Source organism: Budorcas taxicolor, chromosome 13, assembly GCF_023091745.1.
Source record: "Budorcas taxicolor isolate Tak-1 chromosome 13, Takin1.1, whole genome shotgun sequence".
NCBI classification, from domain to species: Eukaryota; Metazoa; Chordata; class Mammalia; order Artiodactyla; family Bovidae; genus Budorcas; species Budorcas taxicolor.
In genome coordinates, this window is record NC_068922.1 from 52,333,647 (window position 1) to 52,352,628 (window position 18,982).

Below are 18,982 nucleotides of genomic sequence, written 5' to 3' on the forward strand. Positions count from 1 at the left end.
CCTGGACATGCCACTGTGATGACCTCTGCCATACTCAACGATGCTTAATATTTTTCTTCATATAATTGTAAATCAACTTATTATTACTTGGCTTCATGCAAAGCTATAATATCTGAAATGTCATGGGCTTGAGAAGCTTGTTGTATTTTTACTTATATAGATTACAGTAAATACATAACCAATAGAACGAAAATTGTTCCTCCTCCTGAAAGCCTGCTTGGGAGCCCCAGTGGTCCAGACTTTCCCATGTTTGGGAAACATGACTAAAGGCCACCAGGAGGCTCTGAAGTCAGGCAGGGCTTAGAAGATTCTGAAGGCAGGGAAGGCCCAGTGTACTGAAGTGAGAGGCTGATCAAGATGAGGAAGTGGCCACCAATACCTTCTCTTTCCCACCAAAAGTTATTTCTACATGTTCCTTCCTCCAGGATCATTCTCCTCCCTCCTTCAGTGTCCCTCCCTTCTCCTCTGCCTCAGGCTTACTGTCCTTTCACGTCCAGGCCTTGACTATCCTGCTTTCCACTTGCCAGGAGGCAGAGAAGCCTGAAGAACTTCGATCGCAGCAGGTCCCTGATTACTGTTAATGAATATACTAAAGGTGGAAGTAACCCTGACTCCTTCCTCTGCCCCCTCTCCCACCCAGGACCAGCTTCAAGAGAGGTTCCAGGACCACCTAGGGGGACTTAAGGCCAGAGGGGGGTGGACTGTGAAGCCATCCCAGATCACTCTACCCTTTATTCCATCATCTGGCCCAGAAAAGGTGCTGGAAGGCTCTCAGACAGTAGGGAGAGTGGGTAGAGAAAGAAAGAGGCCTTACAAGAGCAGGGATGGAGGCTGAGCAAGAACACAATCCCATGTCTACACAACATACCCTTATCTACACAGCTACTCCTGCACTTCCCAGGCCAAGAGTCAATCATTGATGCTGAGCCTACTCTCCCATCCATCCCTCTTGGCAAATACCAGTCAGTCCTGGGTCCTGGCTGCCTGCTGGCTCCTGCCAGGCTCCTAAGGACCAGAGCTGGGAAGTCTGCCCTAAGCCCCAGGCCAGGCTTCCTTCACAGGGCCTGCCCTCTCAGCAGGAGGGGATTCCCAGGGAGAGAGGTTGCAGGGGACACTTCCCAAGAGGGAAGGTAGCAGGTACCCCTGCCTGGGGTTTGTGAACCAGTATCCATCGAGGGGCTGCACTGACCCACCCCACTGTGGGATCAGGCTCAATCCCACTTCCCTTGAGGTAGCCCAGCATCACCCTCCATGCTCCACCTCAATTAGTGGAGGCACTAAGGCAAACACACAGTCACACACATCCAGGTAAAGCAATGGGACAAGGTGGATAGCTTACAGTTCTGGGACAGGGATCACTATCAAGAATGACAGCAGAAAAATATGAGTAACAGACTGACCCAGCAGACCAAGAGAGGACGGCAGAACGGGCAAGACGCCTGCTTGCACGCCCAGGACTGCTCCTGGTCTGCAACTGTCTCCAGTTTACTCTGTTCATACCCCTGCAGGACAAGTGAGAAGACCAAGGTGAAATAGAAAGGGCTTTGGTTTAAAGAAATCCTTGTGGGACTTTCCCAGTGTTCCAGTGGTAAAGCATCTGCCTGTCAATGCAGGGAACATGGGTTCAACCCTTGGTCCAGGAAGACCCCACATGCCACGGAGCAACTCAGCCTGTGCGTCACCACTACTGAGCCCATGTGCTGCAACTATGGCAGTCCGCGCACTCTAGAGTCTGTGCTCTGCAACGAGAGAAGCCATCACATTGAGAAGCCTGAGCACTGCAACTAGAGAGGGGTCCCTGCTTGTCACAAATAGAGAAAGCCCATGAGCAGCAACAAAGATATAGAGCAGGCAAAAAAAAACACCAAAAACAAATAAATAAATTTTTTTTAAAAAGGAAGGAAGCCTATGTGTCATGCCTTAAAAAACAAACAAACAAACAGAAATATCCTCACATTTCCTATGAACACAGAGAATGACATGAGGATTAGCACAGTGGCTAAGTGCAGGAGGCAGGTCAGTCTGGACTGTGCCTTCCTTCTCCTGGCTCCCCCAGGCAGCTGCACTGCCTCCCTGCCCATGCAGCAGATGACCAATCAGCATCCTTGAGCAGAGCTGCAAGCCCCAAAGGAAGACGGAGGGAGGGGGAGACTGTTGTTCTCCCCTTGGGAGGAGCTGATGCTTTTGTAACGAGGAAACAAACCAAGATTAAAGAACGGAAAGAAAGAAATATGCTCAAATAACTCAGATGATAGACCCAGGCCATGGAGAGGCCTGAGAGGCCTGCTGGGGCACCCTGGCAGCAGACATGTGCTCCTACACTGGCTTAGAGGCAGGGATGTGAATGAAGGCCAAGGTCTCTGATTCTGTGGTCTCCAGAGTGGGACTGCCCAAGGCCCTCACTGGAGTGTGGGGAGAAACTGCAAGGGTGTCTATTGATAGGAATCGGTTCTCTAGAAGAAAGAAGCGAGGCAGGAGAGCCTGGGAGGTCTGGAGAGGCAAGTGTTTTATTTGGGCTTCCCTAGTGGCTCAGATGGTGAAGCGTCTGTCTACAATGCAGGAGACCCGGGTTCAATCCCTGGGTTGGGAAGATCCCCTGGAGAAGGAAATGGCAGCCCACTCCAGTATTCTTGCCTGGAAAATCCCATGGACCACGGAGCCTGGTAGGTTACCGTCCATGGGGTTGCAAAGAGTCGGACACGACTGAGCAACTTCACTTTCACTTTCCAGAAGCAGAAAGTGAGACAAGGACTCCAATGCAAATACTTTTTGTGGAAACCCTGGTGGGGGTGGGGAGTGACCAGAGGAAAGGCAGTCCTATTGGGTGCATCACCCGGGAGGTCCCACTGTGGGCAGCTGCAGCTCAGCCCCCATGGAGCCCTGGAAACAAGCCTAGAACTTGTGCTTCAGCTATCCCGTCAGAGGGCTGGGCGTGGAAGTTGAGGTCTTTATCCACCAATGCCATCAGCCACTGGCTGAGGGCCTCTGGGGTGTCATTTCTCAGTGGGATTGGCCTGGTGTGCAGGTGGGCAGAGCAGACTCTGGTGGTCTAAGAAAGTCTTAGGAGGCAAATGTTGGCGGAGGAAGCAGACCCTTTCCTAAGGGTCCTCAGGGGACATGGGTGGGGTAGCAACTCCCAGCCACCCAGGGGCCTGCGGTGTGACGGAAGCCAGCAGAGCTCCACCTGAGTGCAGCCTGGCAGATGCCTCACCTGGTCTGCGTGCTGCTGGAGCCTATAATTCAGAAACATCTCATTCACTTAGCATGATTAGTGTACAAAGCATGCTACTTGTGCGCCTTTTCTGGATAAATGCGGCTGAGTGATGAAAACAGCCACATGAACCACTTTTGTAGGATTCCAAAATGATTTACACATCTCCTTGCTTTCTTAAGGGCTTCCCTTGTGGCTCAGCTGGTAAAGAAGCCGCCTGCAGTGCAGGAGACCTGGGTTCAATCCCTGGGTTGGAAAGATACCCTGGAGAAGGGAAAGGCTACCCACTCCTATATTCTGGCCTAGAGAATTCCATGGACTGTATAGTCCATGGGGTCACAAAGAGTTGAACACGACCGAGTGACTTTCACTTGCTTTCTTAAAAAGATTATTTTCAACCAAATGTTCAAAACACTTTGCTATCAACCCTGGAATGTGCTGAGGTGGTGAGTTCTTTGCTCCTGTACTAAAGAGCTGGGATATGGGAGGAGAAAGGGCTCATTTTCATACATCCACCAGGGCCAACTCATCCCCTTCCTATCTTCTGTTCTGAAATAGCCCCCAAATTAAAGGAGGCTGTGACAGAAAAGGTCGGGTAACAGAGCTATTTTTTGGCTGGAGGACATCCAAGCATGGGCGTGTGTAGGCTTCCTTAGTACTTCCTTGGGAATCCAGGTTAAAGGTGACACCAAGAGCAACCTGATCTTTCCAGCCTGAGTCACTCAGGTAACCCGTGTTTCGGAGTACAGGGGGATGCAAACCTGGGGGCTGCAGAGTCGTCTGGCTGCTATTGCTTGGGATCCCTCGAGATGCTCCTTTTCGAGGCAGAACAGGATGCCCCAGGGCCCTTCTCATACCAGCTGGACCTTGCCAAAGCTGTCTAAGGACAGATGCTACTTCCTTCACAGTCAGTCTCTGCTCTCAACTCAGAAGGCAGTTCACATGCCTTTACAGCCTTGATTACATGCTAATTATTCAGTTCAGTTGCTCAGTCATGTCCAACTCTTTGTGACCCCATGAACTGCAACAAGCCAGGCCTCCCTGTCCATCACTAACTCCTGGAACTTGCTCAAACTCATGTCCATTGAGTCAGTGATGCCATCCAACCATTTCATCCTCTGTCATCTCCTCCTGCCCTCAATCTTTCCCAGCATCAGGGTCTTTTCCAATGAGTCAGTTCTTCACATCAGGTGGCCAAATTATTGTAGTTTCAGCTTCAGCACCAGTCCTTCCAATGAATATTCAGGGTTGATTTTGTTTAGGATTGACTGTTTTGATCTCCTTGCAGTCCAAGGGACTCTCAAGAGTCTTCTCCAACACCACAGTTCAAAAGCATCAATTCTTCCACACTCAGCCTTCTTTGTAGTCCAACTCTCACATCTGTACATGACTATTGGAAAAACCATAGTTTTGACTAGATGGACCTTTGTTGGCAAAGTAATGCCTGCTTTTTAATATGCTGTCTAGGTTGGTCATAGCTTTTCTTCCAAGGACCAAGGGTCTCTTAATTTCACAGTTGCAATAACCATCTGCAGTGATTTTGGAGCCCAAGAAAATAAAGTCTGTCACTGTTTCCATTGTTTCCCCATCTATTTACCATTAAGTGATGGGACCAGATGCCATGATCTTTGGTTTTTGAATGTTGAGTTTTAAGCCAGCTTTTTATTAGCAGGAGCATTTTAAAACAAACATCCCAAGTCCCACAGACAGTGGCTGAGAATGAAGCTTTGGCCCTCCCTGAGAGGCACCCTCAGGCCTTCCGTCTCCCCACCTACCCATCCTCTACCAAATCCTAACTCTTGGCTGCCTTGGCAGCCCAAAGTTCTGAGCAGTGCCTTGGCTTGGGCCTGATCCATCTTGGAATCTGGGATGCTGGGTGATGGAGAGAAGTCCTGAGGTCCTTAGCAGGGAGGGGAGGCTCCTTTTTAATCCCCCTCCACCCAAGAGGTGGAAGGAGTAAGACTGCATATCTTCTGCATCTCATCCTTTGTCTCAGCTTCCCTAAGGTCTCTGCTATATCCAGCTCTTCTTTCCCCCATCTTAGCATGATTACATAAGTCTCCCTTTCCTCTCCTCTGCAGCTTCTCTTCCTCCAAGCATTCCACAGGCCCCAGCTCTCCCGGCAGGCATCCCTTGGGTCCCTGGGACTGCTGATAATCATCAGGCTGGGCCTGGCATTTCTGGTCTCAGCCAAGATCTATTGGCCTAGCCCTGCCCAGAGCCTAGGACAGTACATGCAGGAGGAGGACCTGGTGCCTAGAGGCAGCTGCCCAGGACCTGTATCTAGAAGGGCCAAGTGGAGATGCTTTGGGGCTGCTTCATATCCCCTACTCCCACTATCCCAGAGGGCCTCTGTTTACCTGCCCCAGGAAATTCTCTCAGCCCCAAGGCCCCTGGATTGGGGTAGGAGGGTTGGGAACAAAACTCACTAGCTAGCTCTCCCATGCTTCCTCTTGCTCTCGCTTCTACCTAAAGACAGTCCACCCTGCTTCTCTCTGCCCACCCCCTCGCCACCCACCCACAGGCCTGCCTGCCAGGTCCCAGGCTGAGGAATGGCTATTAATTATTAAAGCAAACAAAAGCATTTCCTAGCAGGGAGGCTAGCCTGCAGCTACTTACAGGAAAGGCAGCCCCAGCTGGCTTCCCTTTCAGGGCGCTGCTAGTGTTCAGGGACCAGCTCACGGGGGAGGGCTAGCCTTGGTCCTCCAGGAGTCTACCCAGGCTGGGAGTCACATCAGGAGAGAACTGAATTGCTTCTGTGCTGAGCACCCCAGCAACAGCTTGTGGGTCTGCAGAGGAGTCCAGAGAAGGTGGGCTAGGGCTGGGGTATGAGTCTCTGAGATAAAGTCCTGTTGGACCAGGGGAGGGAGGGTCATGGCAATGGCCAGGGATTCTTGGACAGAGTTCCCCACTGGGAAGACCCTGCCAGCCCAAGGCTCCAGCCTTCCCTATCACCTCCAGGGTACCTCTCTTTCACCCAGAACTTTCCTTCCTGTTGGCAGATCTTCCCTCACTGATCTTAGCAGGCTCTGGGCCTTCTCCTCCTTCTGAAAAACTTTGATGCTGCAAAGCTGGGCAGCAGTAGCTGTTCCAGTGCCTGGTTCCTGCGATCAGGTGGACCACCAATGTGAACAGGGGAGTCTAACCAAAACAGACTTGGTAACCTTGTAACACACACTCCTGCTTCCTTCAGCAGATACTCATTACCCCCCTAACTGCTGGATCCTGGTGTCCAGGACCACCATCCAGGCCCTAAAGGAAGGTGTAGGCTGGCTGGGCAAGGAAGTCCAGGACAGCAGGGCACAGATGACTCTGGCCTGTGACAAGCATCCTTAGACGGTACTTAGAACTACTCCCCTTGGCTGAGTGAGAAGGCACAGAGAGAAAAGGTGCTAGGGGGAGGGTCCTAGAGGTTGTAAAATTTTATCCAGTGTGTGAATGGGTCCTGGGAGCAAAGGAACTGTTTCAGGAGACATTGTTGAATGCTGAGTGTCACACAGAGGCTGAGAGGAAGCTTGGGATCAGACTGTGACGTGCCCTGAATGCTGAATGTCTGGGAGGCATTGGGGAGGCGGGGGGCGGTCACTGAAGTTTTTAACTGGGGAGGGACACGATCAGAGAAAAGTTCTTTGGAAATTTTCTTTGGCCCCCTTTGTGGCAGATGCTTTGGGGGGTGTGGTGAGAGGCTGGGGCCATGGACTAGCAGGCTGAAGTGTTACACTGGGGTAGGTTAACTTCAAGCCAGGGAGGAAAGTCTTGGAGGACACGTCTTTGTGTTGAGTATGGGTCATGGTTAAGAGCTGGCCATGGGCACTGCGATTAGGAATAGGATATGGAGGGACCATCCAGAAGCCCTGACAAACAGGCGGCTGTGGAGTGAAGGCATAGAACACATCAAAGACAGCTGTCAGACCTCAGGCAGCCTTGCAGGGAATGATCCAGGGCAAGTTCTTCTGAGACAGAGGGAGCAGAGCCTGTGGAGGTGGAAGAAGGTCAGGGCAGGGAAAGGAATTCCTGTCATTGTGGTTTTAGGATGAAAAGACACGAACAGAGGAATGATGAAGGATCAAGAGCCAACTGGTGAGATGATGGCACCTCAGGAAGAGTAAGAAAGGAGTATCCCCCTCACCTGCTCCCCTTGATGCCCAGAGGCAACCAAAGGTGTGGGGACTCCCAATCTGTGTTCTGAGACAAAGAAGTCTCTGGACTTAGAGATAAGCAGTCAGGACTGAAGAAATGCCTCTCTTCAAATTGGGGATGGGAAGGTGGGCATTCTTAGTCCTGGGGATGTGGCCCTGAGGACTCAGACTGGACACATTCCCCTTACTCAAGACCTCTTCCCTATGTGCACACAACACTGCTAATGCTCCATCTTGTGGGAGGAGTCTCATCTCCACACTTCCTGAACCTGCACAGGATACAAGGGCTTCCTCCTCATTAAACCTGCTGGCAGGGTCAGAAGGGAAGGTCAGAGACAAATAGGAACCATAAACCCCGAGGCCCTAATGGAACCCTCCATCCACTCCTACAAGGAGCTCTCACCACACAGCCAGTGATGGAGAAAAAGACAAAGAAACTGACCACCTCAAATTAAACGAGCGCTTTCCTCATAGCTCAGTTGGTAAAGCATCTGCCTGCAATGCAGATGAGACCTGGGTTCAATTCCTGGGTCAGGAAGATTGCCTGGAGAAGGAAACGGCAACCCACTCCAGTATTCTTGCCAGGAGAATCCCATGGACAGAAGAGCCTGGCAGGCTAACAGTCCATGGGGTCACAAGAGTTGGACATGACTTAGTGACTAAACCACCACAAGTTATATGAAAAACCAGAACCAACAGAAAAACAAGCAGGATACAGAACTGTGTGTATAACACAAGAAAAAAAAATGTCAATGGGAAGGAAATACATTACAATATTGACAGTTTGTTGTATTAGAGAGGTGAGGTTTGTTTTCTATTTTCATTTTTTTCCTTGGAATATAGTTATATCATGAGCAAAAGTATGGAAATTGATTCAAAGACAAGATCTTTTCTCTTCCTGAAGAGGTGAGCTCGGGAGAGAAGCCCCAGTGCTCCCTCTGGACAGTCATGAACGGAAGGAGTGCAGGAACACCATTCAGTTTGAACATGAAACAAAGTGTGTGTCTGTTAAGAAGTTAGGTTGGGGTTGGTGGTGAGGTGGTATCCTCTGAACAGGACTGGGGATGCGAATGTGTGGCTGGCGTTCAGATCTGGTCTGCCCTGAAACCTCCCAGCAGCATCCTTTCCAGCGGCTGGACAAGCAGTTGCTCAGACCTCTGGAAAGTTCAGCTCCCATGTGCCGCAGGTGTCTGCAGAGGCACCACTTCCTTAGTCCCAGCCACTGAGATCTCCAAGTAGGATGTCCAACGTCCCCTCCCCTTGTTCACAACTGGGGATACAAAAGCCGCGAGCCCAGGTGTTGGGTGAGGGGGCAGGTCCATAAACCTTTATACTTCCTTTCTAAATCCAGGAGTCCATCCCCCACCCAGGCTCCTGCGCAGACTCCTGTGGAGGAATCAGAGGAGATGGGCGTGGGCGCTGGGTTCCTAGGGACCCCTTGCCTTGGGCCGGACCCACCAGAAAAACAGCTGGCGAACCTGCCCCATCCTCAGTCCCGATCATTCCTTCAAGCCGATTGCCCACCTCATCTCTTCCCCCACTCTTCAGCCTGCAGCCGCTTCGCCGGCTCCCACACACCCCCATCCTCCAACTCTGAGGGATTAGAGAAAGCAGTAAGGTGGCTGGGTTTTGTGCCTTTCCTGGCAGAGATCCGTGGAACTGGACAAGGAGGGGCACTTAAGCTGCCTGAGAAGGAAGGGCCAGCAATTCCTTGACGACTAGTGGCTGGGGGACTGCGGGGAGCCCGGAGAATTCCTCCTCTTGAGCCACGGACCGCTGGGCACGCGAGCGATAGTCAGAAATCAGAGTCGGGACATCCAGGAGTGGAGGCAGAAGCCCCGCCCCGGCTGCCCCCTCCCCCCATCCTCTGGAAGAAGCACAGGCGCTCAGGGCAGGGTGGGCGCAAGAGCTTGCTGGGACAGTGCAGAGTTAGGGCTTCGTCCAGCCCCTCGCCCCAGCAGTTCAGCAAGCTGAGCGAAGGCGGCACGGAGCCGTCCAACCGGAGCGCGCCAAGTCGCGTCCGAACGCTTACCTCTGCGCCGCGGTGCTGGCGTCCAGGATGCCCGCGCCCTGCATCCAGGAGCGCACCGAGCCCAGGCCCGCGGGCAGCAGCGGCTCCTCCTTCAGGTTTAGCCCGCCGCGGGGCAGAGCGTCCTGAGCAGGGAACATAAGGGCGCGCAGAGTCAGTGGGCGCCCTCACCGCCGAGGATCCGATCCCGCCGAGGCTGCCGGGCGTCCTAGCTCCGCGCGCCTAACGGCACCCGGCGACTGCAGGAGCGCAAGCAGCGCCCGTCCCGGCCACTCAGTGCGCGCCAGCCTCCTGGGCGCTCCCTCGGAGAAAGCGGGTCCGCGAGCGCTGTCCCCTCCCCTCCCCGGGCGCGGGGCGGGGAGATGGAGGGATTTCCCCGCGGCCTGAGCGCCAGCGGGCGGACTGCGCGCGGGGCGGGGAGGGAGGGGAGCGGAGCCGGCAGCCGGTCCGCGCAGAAGCGCGCTCTGGCGGCTGCCCAGGGCCGCGGTCGTCGGAGGGGGTGGGGGGCCCGAGGCCCCGGGAACTGCCTCAGGCGAGGCGGGGGCGCGGGGCTGCCCGCCCTTTCCCCTCGCCGCCCCCACCCCCCGCTCGCCCGCCCGCCCGCGGCGCCGGCGCGGGACGCTGATTACCATCCGGGAGGAGGATGCTGCGGACGCGGAGCTCGGCGGCGGCGGCGGCGGCGGCGGCGGCGGCAGGAACAGCAGCAGCCGCGCGTCCCGGGGAAAGGCAGGGGCAGCGCTGGGCCAGCAGACACCGCCGGCGCCCCGCGTGCCCCGGCGCCCCGGCCCTGCCGCAGCCCCGGGCGGCAGCACCTGGAGCAGCAGCAGTAGCAGCCCCGCCGACTCCCCCCGGGGCCCGGTTCCCGCGCTGCCCCGCCGCGGCCGCCGCCGCCCGCCGCTCCCCGGGGCCTGGCCGCGGGCCCGGGCCATCCCGCCGCCGCCGCCGCCGCCGCCGCTCCCTGGGGAGCGGGAGCCGAAGGGAGGGAGCGCGGGCGGGAGGAGGGATGGCGGGAGCAGGCGGGCCCAGGGGACTGGGGGCCGGGGGAGGCGGGGGCGGGGCGGCGCGGCCGGCCGAGGGGCGGCCAGGGACGTGACATCATCGGGGGAGGAGCGGCCGGGCCCGGGCCGCCGCGGCGGGGCGGACCCTGGCGAGTCGGTCGCCGGCACTAGGGTCTGCGGCCTGCCCGAGGCCGCGGGAAGGGACTGGAGGGACCAGCGTGGACCCGGGAGGCCCAGGCAAGGAGCGCACGGGCCTGCGCGGCGGGGGAGCCCGGCCGAAGCCGGAGGAGCTAGCGGCCCCGCGCTCAGAATCCGCCGCCGCCTCTAGGTCGCCGCTGGACTAAGCCCCGGCTTGGTCTCCGCTATCTTAGTCTCCCAAGTCCCCGCCGCACTCTCGGCGCTGATGCCCAGTTCCCGCACTTGCCGCTCAATTCGACGCCTTCCAGCTTTTACTCTTGTTCTTTGCTCTCCCGGGCCCTTCTTCCCGCCTTTCCCCTGACCTCGGTTTCACCTCAGCCTTGGTCTCAAACCTCTCTCCCTTAGGCTGGGCCCCAGACGAGCAGAACGCAGTCGCTGCACCCACCCCACTTAGTTCAGTCCGTGACTTGCCTAAAACTAAAGCGTTCTTGTTTCCAACCTCTGCCTTTCAAACACCCCTTAGGTTTTGATGAGAGTTGGATACTGAGTTAGGATTCACTTCCTCTTGCTCTCCAAGAGCCAGAGAATTTTCCCTCTTAGATTTCATACCTCTTAGTTCCCAGCCCAGAAATCAACTCACCCTTGATCCCAGAGCTGAGCCATTTCTACCCTTCTCCCCACATTTTGGCCTGGTGTGTCCTGGCCAAGCTTTGAACAAGCTCAGAAAGAGTCCAGCAGCTGCTTCATTCACACACCCCTGGAATATCTCTTTTCTGCCCCAGCTGACTCCCATCCTTTTTTGGGGTGCTTCCAAATGTGCAGTTAGTGGTCCACCCCATAAGGATCCAAATGAGGTCCAGAGCCACTGCTGAGCTTCCTACCACCCCAGAGGCACACCCCACCCCCTGCACCTCCTTTCCTGACCTCTGCCCTCTACCATCTCTCTCTCTCTATGCTCCCTCACCTGCCCGGCTGTCACTCCCACTCAGACTTCTCAAGGTCTCAGTTTTTACCCCAGGTGAGATTATCAAAGGTAGTCTCCCCTGAAGATGACTTCTAATGGCAGTCTTTTTCTTCATCTCCTTTTCTGACTCTAAATCCTTGCTCCTCCCAATGTGGTCCTTCAACCAGCAGCTTCAGCATTAGTGAGAGCTTGTAGAAATGCAGAATCCTTGCCCAGACCTGCTAAATCAGAACCTACTTTTTACCATGATCCCAGGTGACTGGCATGCATATTACACTTGAGAAGCAGTGCTCTAGAGAAACCCCCAAGGCTGTTCCATACTTGCTCCAACCCTCTCTCCAACCTGCAAACCTGCCTCTGGCTCTAAATTTCCAGCAGACAGCCTACCTGTTATTTACTGGAGAGATTACAGGGAATCTTGGCAGAATCCTGCTGTCTTTCTCAGCTGTCCATGTTTTTCCTCCTTTCTCAGTCTTCTCACCCATCCTCTTTCCCCCACTGTGTCCCAGAGAAGCATGTGGGCTTAGGGACCTCTTTGCTCAGTCCCTTCTTCTGCACCTCCTGATGTTGTTCCATCTGATCTGATTGTTGATCCTCCGTCTTTCTTCTGCTCAGACCTCCTCATTCTTAAAAGAACCCTCCTTTTGTCCCCGCCTCCTCCTCCTCCAACTTGTGCCCCTCCTGTTTCTAAGAAAGTCCACAGGCACACTCCACCAAGGCTGCCTTGTCAGCACCCAGCAAGCCACTCTTGAAACCCTCATAGTCTGGCTCCCTTCCAGCTCTGCTGCTGTTTGTTCCTCTCTCTGCCTCAGGCCCTCTGACCCCCATGCAGCACTGGGCTCTGCGCCTGCCTTGTTCACACACCTGAGAAGGCCATCCTGATGACCAAAGCATACCATCTCTCCTCTTATCCCTGGGTGTGCCCCAGCCTGCTGTGTGCTGCTCCCTTCTTCCTTTCTTCTTTCAGAGAACTCAGGCTTTTCCATAGTCTCAGAGGCCATCTTTGAGGCAATGATGTCCTAGTGTGGGCCTCCATCTGCTTCTGTTGGCCCTGAACACCCACTGGTGAGGACAGAGCTGGCCTTGACCCATGGGGAGGAGGGGTGCTCCTGCTTCCAGGGAGCGACCCTCTCCCAAGTAGATCTCCCCTTGAGCTGGAGTTGGGATTGCTTCATCTCCACGTGCCCAGGCCACACTCATGGCCGTTCCCCACAAACCAGCTCTTCATCTGCGGCCCTAGGTGATGAGGGTACCAATTGTACCCAGCAAGTAGAAAGCCACTGGGCAAATCTTGGGTCAGTTTTTAGAGTCAGAATTAGGTATTTCTGCTTTAGATCCAGCAAGTCTGTTTCTTGGAACTCTTTATTTTTATTTTGTATTATTTATCTTAGTTCCTTTGACAAAATTCTCTCAAACTGTTGTAGCTTCATGAGAAAGGGCTTTGGGGGCCTGTTGTAGCTGTGTTCACAGAGAGCTGGAGGGGTGGTGGTGATGGAAGATGCTGGTCCAAGGCTGCCAGAGAATCTTCCCTTTCAGATTTCATTCTTCTTAGTTCCCGGCTCAGAAATCATCCCGCCCTTGATCTCATGGCTGAGACATTTATGCCCATTTCCCCACATTCTGGCCTGGTGTGTCCCGGCTAGGCACTGAACAAGCCCAAATTGATACAGAATGTCTTTCTGGCCCAGGCAGAGGCTCACCATAGACCACCAGCCCAGAGCCTCTGACCTCATCCTTCTCCATCATGGACATTTGTGCTCATCCCACAGCGAGGGCTCTTATCATGTGCCTGGTGCTAGATAATAAGTAAAGCCTAAAACACAGGCCATGTCCTTATGGGTACCACAGTGTGGCGGTGGGAGATGTGTAAATCCTCATTGTCACTCCAGAGTGACCTGGGCTGCTGGAAAAGATGCAGGTGCAAGTACTCAGATCAGCACAGAAGGGCCTGAGCCTGAGAGGGGAGAAGCAGTCTTGGGCAGAGGATCAGCATCTGTAAAGACGCAGAGATGAATGAGTGGCTTTGTAGCACTTGCTTCAAAGTAGAAGCTTTTAGCATCTGGAGCATCATGCTTGTGCTTAGGGTTCCATGCTGAGGAGCTTGGGCTCTTTCCTGTAGGCGTGGGCCTTAAAACAATATTTTAAAAATCGGCAGAACCCCCTCCTTTCTCTAAAAGTTAGAGTGCAAAACCATAGAAAACAAATCCAAAGTGGTGTATTAGGCGGAAGTGCACTTTCACTTTTCACTCTCATGCATTGGAGAAGAAAATGGAAACCCACTCTAGTGTTCTTGCCTGGAGAATCCCAGGGACAGAAGAGCCTGGTAGGGTGCCATCTCTGGGGTCGCACAGAGTCGGACAGGACTGAAGCGACTTAGCAGCAGCAGCAGCAGCCCTGGATCAGACTGTGTTGGGCCATAGCGCCCCCTGGAGGCTCCAGAGTGTTAGCTCAGCATTTGGATCCACTTCATATCAACTTCCCTTGCCTGATGGGAATTAAAATACAGGAAGAATTTAAAAACTAAAGCATGCACTAGATATGACTGTTCACATAGTTCTAGAAAGAAACAAAAATGGCTAGGGCCATCACAAAAGGCTTCCTGGGGGGCATGCCCCAGCTCTCAGCCTTCCTCTCTGTTGTCTCCTGAGGTCTCTTCAACTGCTCTAGGGAGACCTGCACTACAGGTGTTATTTGACCTCAGGATGATTCTTCATCCTATTGCCCACACTGAGGCTGAGTTATTCAGTCTTATATGATACAAGTACTGGTGGGTACTTTGTCAGGAGTGTTGTACTCCCACCTTCATTCGGTCTCTGTGCTGGAGCAAAGGCTGTGTGTTGCCTCAATATTCCAAGTTGTCCACATCCTTTCCAAACACAAACCATCTCAAAGACAAGCAATCTCAATTGCAGTCCCCACTGAAGAAGAAGAATGGAACCATCCTCCTGTGGAGCAAGATCTCTACAGGGCTGACCCTTTGTTCACCCTCCACCTTTCAGAGAAGTTTCAGGAACTGCAGGTTCTAACCTAAAGCTGTACTATCACCAGCAGTATCCCTGAAGGGCTGCCCCTTAGCTACCCACAAGCAGTGGTGGAAATTTTGAAATGATAGTGTGTGTGTATATATATATATATATTGCCCTCCTCCCGCCCCCTGCAATTGTATAAGCTTCAGTCAGCAGGGAAGAAGGCTACTAAATCTTCCCTTAGGATCTGGAGTTGAGTAGGAACAGGAACAGTTAGGTACTCACATACTCAGTCCCATAATACTCTCTTTCTCTTTGGCCCTGATTCATCTTGACCACTTCTTAACCCCCCAAACATCTGCCACACTCTTCAAACCCTTCTTTCTAATTAGCCAATTTCCTCATATTCTCAACATTTCTTTAAATGGTTTCTCTCATCTCTAGCCTTACCTGAAACCTGATGTCACCTGTTGTAGACTGTATGTTTATGTCCTTTGGGAATTCATGTGTTGGAGCCCTAGCTTCCAATGTGACTATATTTGGAGACAGGCCCTGTGAGGAGAGGATAAAGGTCAAATTATGGTCAAAGGTCAAAGGATGGTCCTGACTTGATAGGACTGTGCCATTATAAGAATAGGAAGAAATAATAGAGTTTTCTGCCTCATGTGAGGATACAGCAAGGAAGCAGTCATTTGCAAGCCAGGAAGAGAGTCCTCATGTTATCAGATCGAACTCGGATTTGCTCTCCTGGTGTGAAGCAAAGCAAATCTACTGACATTCGAGTGTGGTGATGGAAAGTACAGCCTTTATTGGCAGGGCACCAAGTAAGGAAAATGGGTAGCTAATGCTCAAAAGACCCAAACTCCTTGACGTTTTTTAGGGAAGAGTTTTTAAAGGCAACATTGGGATGAGGGTTGCAAGGTGCATGATGTGCTTATGGAAATTCTTCTGATTGGTTAGTGGTGAGGTAGCAGGGTGTTTCAAGAATCTTTGTCATTTATCTCCTGATTCTAACAAGTCTGAGGTCTTTATGCTTGTGGTCTGCAATTTCTATGGAGGGGGTTGTAAAACAACTTGAGTAAAACAACTCAAGAATATGTGTCAGATTATTATCTTTACCCCTTGAGGAGGAACTAGGGGTCCTGTGACTGTTTCATGGCTGAACTATTGCTTAAGTTATTATTACTTTTCTTGTTTGACTGATTTTCCTTTATTCTCTGCATTCCCTCGCTTCTCTGACTAGTAACTACTTGAGTCTGCTCCTTGGAATTCAGGGAAGGCCTAGGTGACTAAAACCCTCTTCTTCTTCTTCTTCTTTTTTTTTTTTTTAACAAACAGAAACAGGGGAACACAGAGCAATCTGCCACTGGGGAGGCTTTATAGGCTTCTGCTCAGTTTCACTCACCAGAAACTGAATTGACTAGTGCCTTGATCCTGAACTTCATAGCCTCCAGCACTGTAAGAAATAAATCTCTTTGGTTAAGCCACCAAGTCTTTGGCATTTCTTATGGCAGCCTGAGCAGACTAAAGCAATACCCTAAGACACCCTTTGTTCTAAAGGCCCTTTCTAGCAGTTACTGTTTATTCTTTCAGCTCACTACATGTAACTACTTGAAATTTGATTTTGCCCCACTTTCAAGCTAATTGATTTACCTGTTATTGTTTCATGAATGCTGGTAGAAGACATGAGATTCCTGGATCAGAGACAAAGAACAGCAAAGTACTCAAAGCACAGCAAGTAGCAAAAGCGTCGTTTTCATCAGTTCCTCTTGCTCCCACTCCCAAGTCCCATGGGAACAATGTGAAGGAGCCCTGTGGATGCCCTGCATACAGTGGGTTTGTTTTGCATTTGAGGAACAGGAGAATGGGGAACCCACTTCTTTTATAGAAGACAATAAGCAAGCTCTTTGTCCTGGAGAGGGATATTACTTTATTCCTCAAGATTGCTGTCTGCACACACACCCTGAGAAATAGTGCAGGCAGAGTGCTCAAGACCTTATATTCTTTGCATGCCCTGTAAAAATGTGCAGTGATGCACAGGGTCTATGGCATCTAAACTCTCTCAACAATTGACCTACACATTATTGGCTGAACTTGACTATTTATGTGAATATACCACTCCATTCACCACTCTCATTAATCTGATCAAATAGAGACTGAGACCAAATCTGCTCAATCTGTCTCAATCAGAATTTAATTAAGGCTACTATCAATAGACCTGGAGAAGGAAATAGTAACCCACTTCAGTAATCTTGCCTGGAGAATCCTGTGGACACAGGAACTTGGCAGGCTACAATCCATAGGGTCACAAAGAGTCAGACACGAGGGAAGCGACTTAGCATGCACGCACGCACTATCAATAGAAACTCAAGGGACTTCCCTGGAGGTCCAGTGGTTAGGAGTCCTCCTGCCAGTGCAGGGGGGCATGAGTTTGATCCCTGGTCTGGGAAGATCCCACATGCCTCGGAGCAACTCAGCCCAGGTGCCACAATTACTGAGCCCACATACCTAGAGCCTGTGCTCTATGAGAAGAGAAACCATCACAATGAGAAGTCCAAGCACCGCAATGAAGAGTGGCCCCCATTTGCTGCAACTAGAGAAAGCCTCAACATGGCAACAAAGACTGAGCATGTAGCAGTAAGGTGTGTGGACCAAAAGGAGATGAAGGAAGTAGTCAGAAGTGTTTTGAGTTTATTTATTTTTAATTTATTTATTTTTACTGAAGGATAATTGATTTACAGAATTTTGTTGTATTCTGTCAAACCTCAACATGAATCAGCCATAGGTACACATATATACCTTCCTTTCTGAAACTCCCTCCCATTTCCCTCCCCATCTCACTACTCTAGGTTGATACAGAGCCCCTGGTTGAGTTTCCTGAGCCATACAGCAAATTCCCGTTGGCTATCTATTATATATGGTAAGGTAAGTTTCCACGTTACTCTCTCCATACATCTCACCCTCTCCTCCCCTCTCCCCATGTCCATAAGTCTATTCTGTATGTCTGTTTCTCCACTGTTGCCCTGGAAATAAATTCTTCAGGACCATTTTTCTAGATTCTGTATGTATGCATTAGAATATGATATTTATCTTTCTCTTTATGACTTACTTCACTCTGTATAATAGGTTCTAGGTTCATCCACCTCATTAGAACTGACTCAAATGTGTTCCTTTTCATGGCTGAATAGTATTCTGTTGTGTATATGTACCACAACTTCCTTATCCATTCATCTATCAATGGACATCTAGGTTGCTTCCATGTTCTAGCTATTGTAAATAGTGCTGCAATGAGCATTGGGATACATGTGTCTTTTTCAATTTTGGTTTCCTCACGGTATATGCCTAGGAGTGGGATTGCTGGGTCATATGGTAGTTTTATTCCTGTTTCTTTAAGGAATCTCCATACCGTCTTCCATAGTGTCTGTATCAATTTACATTCCCACCAACAGTGCAAGAGCATTCCATTTTCTCCACACCCTCTCCTGCATTTATTGTTTGTAGACTTTTTGATGAGGGCCATTCTGACCAGTATGAGGTGATACCTCATTGTAGTTTTGATTTGCATTTCTTTAATAATGAGTGATGTTGAGCATCTTCTTGTGTGTTTGTTAGCCATCTGTATGTCTTTTGTAGACAAATGTCTGTTTAAATCTTTTCCCCACTTTTTGATTAGTTTGTTTGTTTTTCTGGTATTGAGTTGTATAAGCTGCTTGTATATTTTGGAAATTAATCCTTTGTCAGTTGTTTCATTTGCTATTATTTTCTCCCATTCTGAGGGTTGTCTTTTCACCTTGCTTAGAGTTTCCTTTGCTGCCAAAAGCTTTTAAGTTTAATCAGGTCCCACTTGTTTACTTTTGTTTTTATTTCCATTACTCTAGGAGGTGGGTCATAGAGGATCTTGCTTTAATTTATGTCATTGAGTGTTCTGCCTATTTTCCTCCAAGAGTTTTATAGTTTCTGGTCTTACATTTAGGTCTTTAATCCATTTTGAGTTTATCTTTGTGTATGGTGTTAGGAAGTGTTCTAATTTCATTCTTTTACATGTAGTTGTCCAGTTTCCCCAGCACCATTTATTGAAGAGGCTATCTTTGCCCCATTGTATATTCTTGCCTCCTTTGTCAAAAATAAGGTACCCATAGGTGCATGGGTTTATTTCTGGGCTTTCTGTCTTGTTCCATTGGTCTATATTTCTGTTTTTTTGTGCCAGTACCATACTGTTTTGATGACTGTAGCTTTGTAGTATAATCTGAAGCCAGGAAGGTTGATTCCTGCAGCTCCATTCTTCTTTCTCAAGACTGCTTTGGCTATTCGGGGTATTTTGTGTTTCCATATGAATTGTGAAATTTTTGTTCTAGTTCTGTGCAAAATGCCATTGGTAATTTGACAGGGATCACATTGAATCTGTAGATTGCATTTGGTAGTATAGTCATTTTTACAATATTGATTCTTCCTACCCAGGAACATGGAATATCTCTCCATTTATTTATGTCATCTTTGATTTCTCTCATTGGTGTCTTATAATTTTCTGTGTACAGTT

General features: G+C 50.8%; 1 protein-coding gene across 1 annotated transcript in view; it reads right to left on the minus strand.

Moving 5' to 3' along the window:
• EBF4 (EBF family member 4) overlaps positions 1-10,015 on the minus strand; it is a 60,202-nt gene extending 50,187 nt beyond the window's left edge. The window contains exons 1-2 of the mRNA XM_052650540.1: positions 10,009-10,015; positions 9,383-9,504 (exon numbers count right to left, since the gene is read on the minus strand). Of these exons, the coding sequence (XP_052506500.1) occupies positions 9,383-9,504; positions 10,009-10,011 (125 nt within the window). The 5' untranslated portion in view covers positions 10,012-10,015. The remainder of the gene's footprint in view (positions 1-9,382; positions 9,505-10,008) is intronic.
• Positions 10,016-18,982: the final 8,967 nt, after the last annotated feature.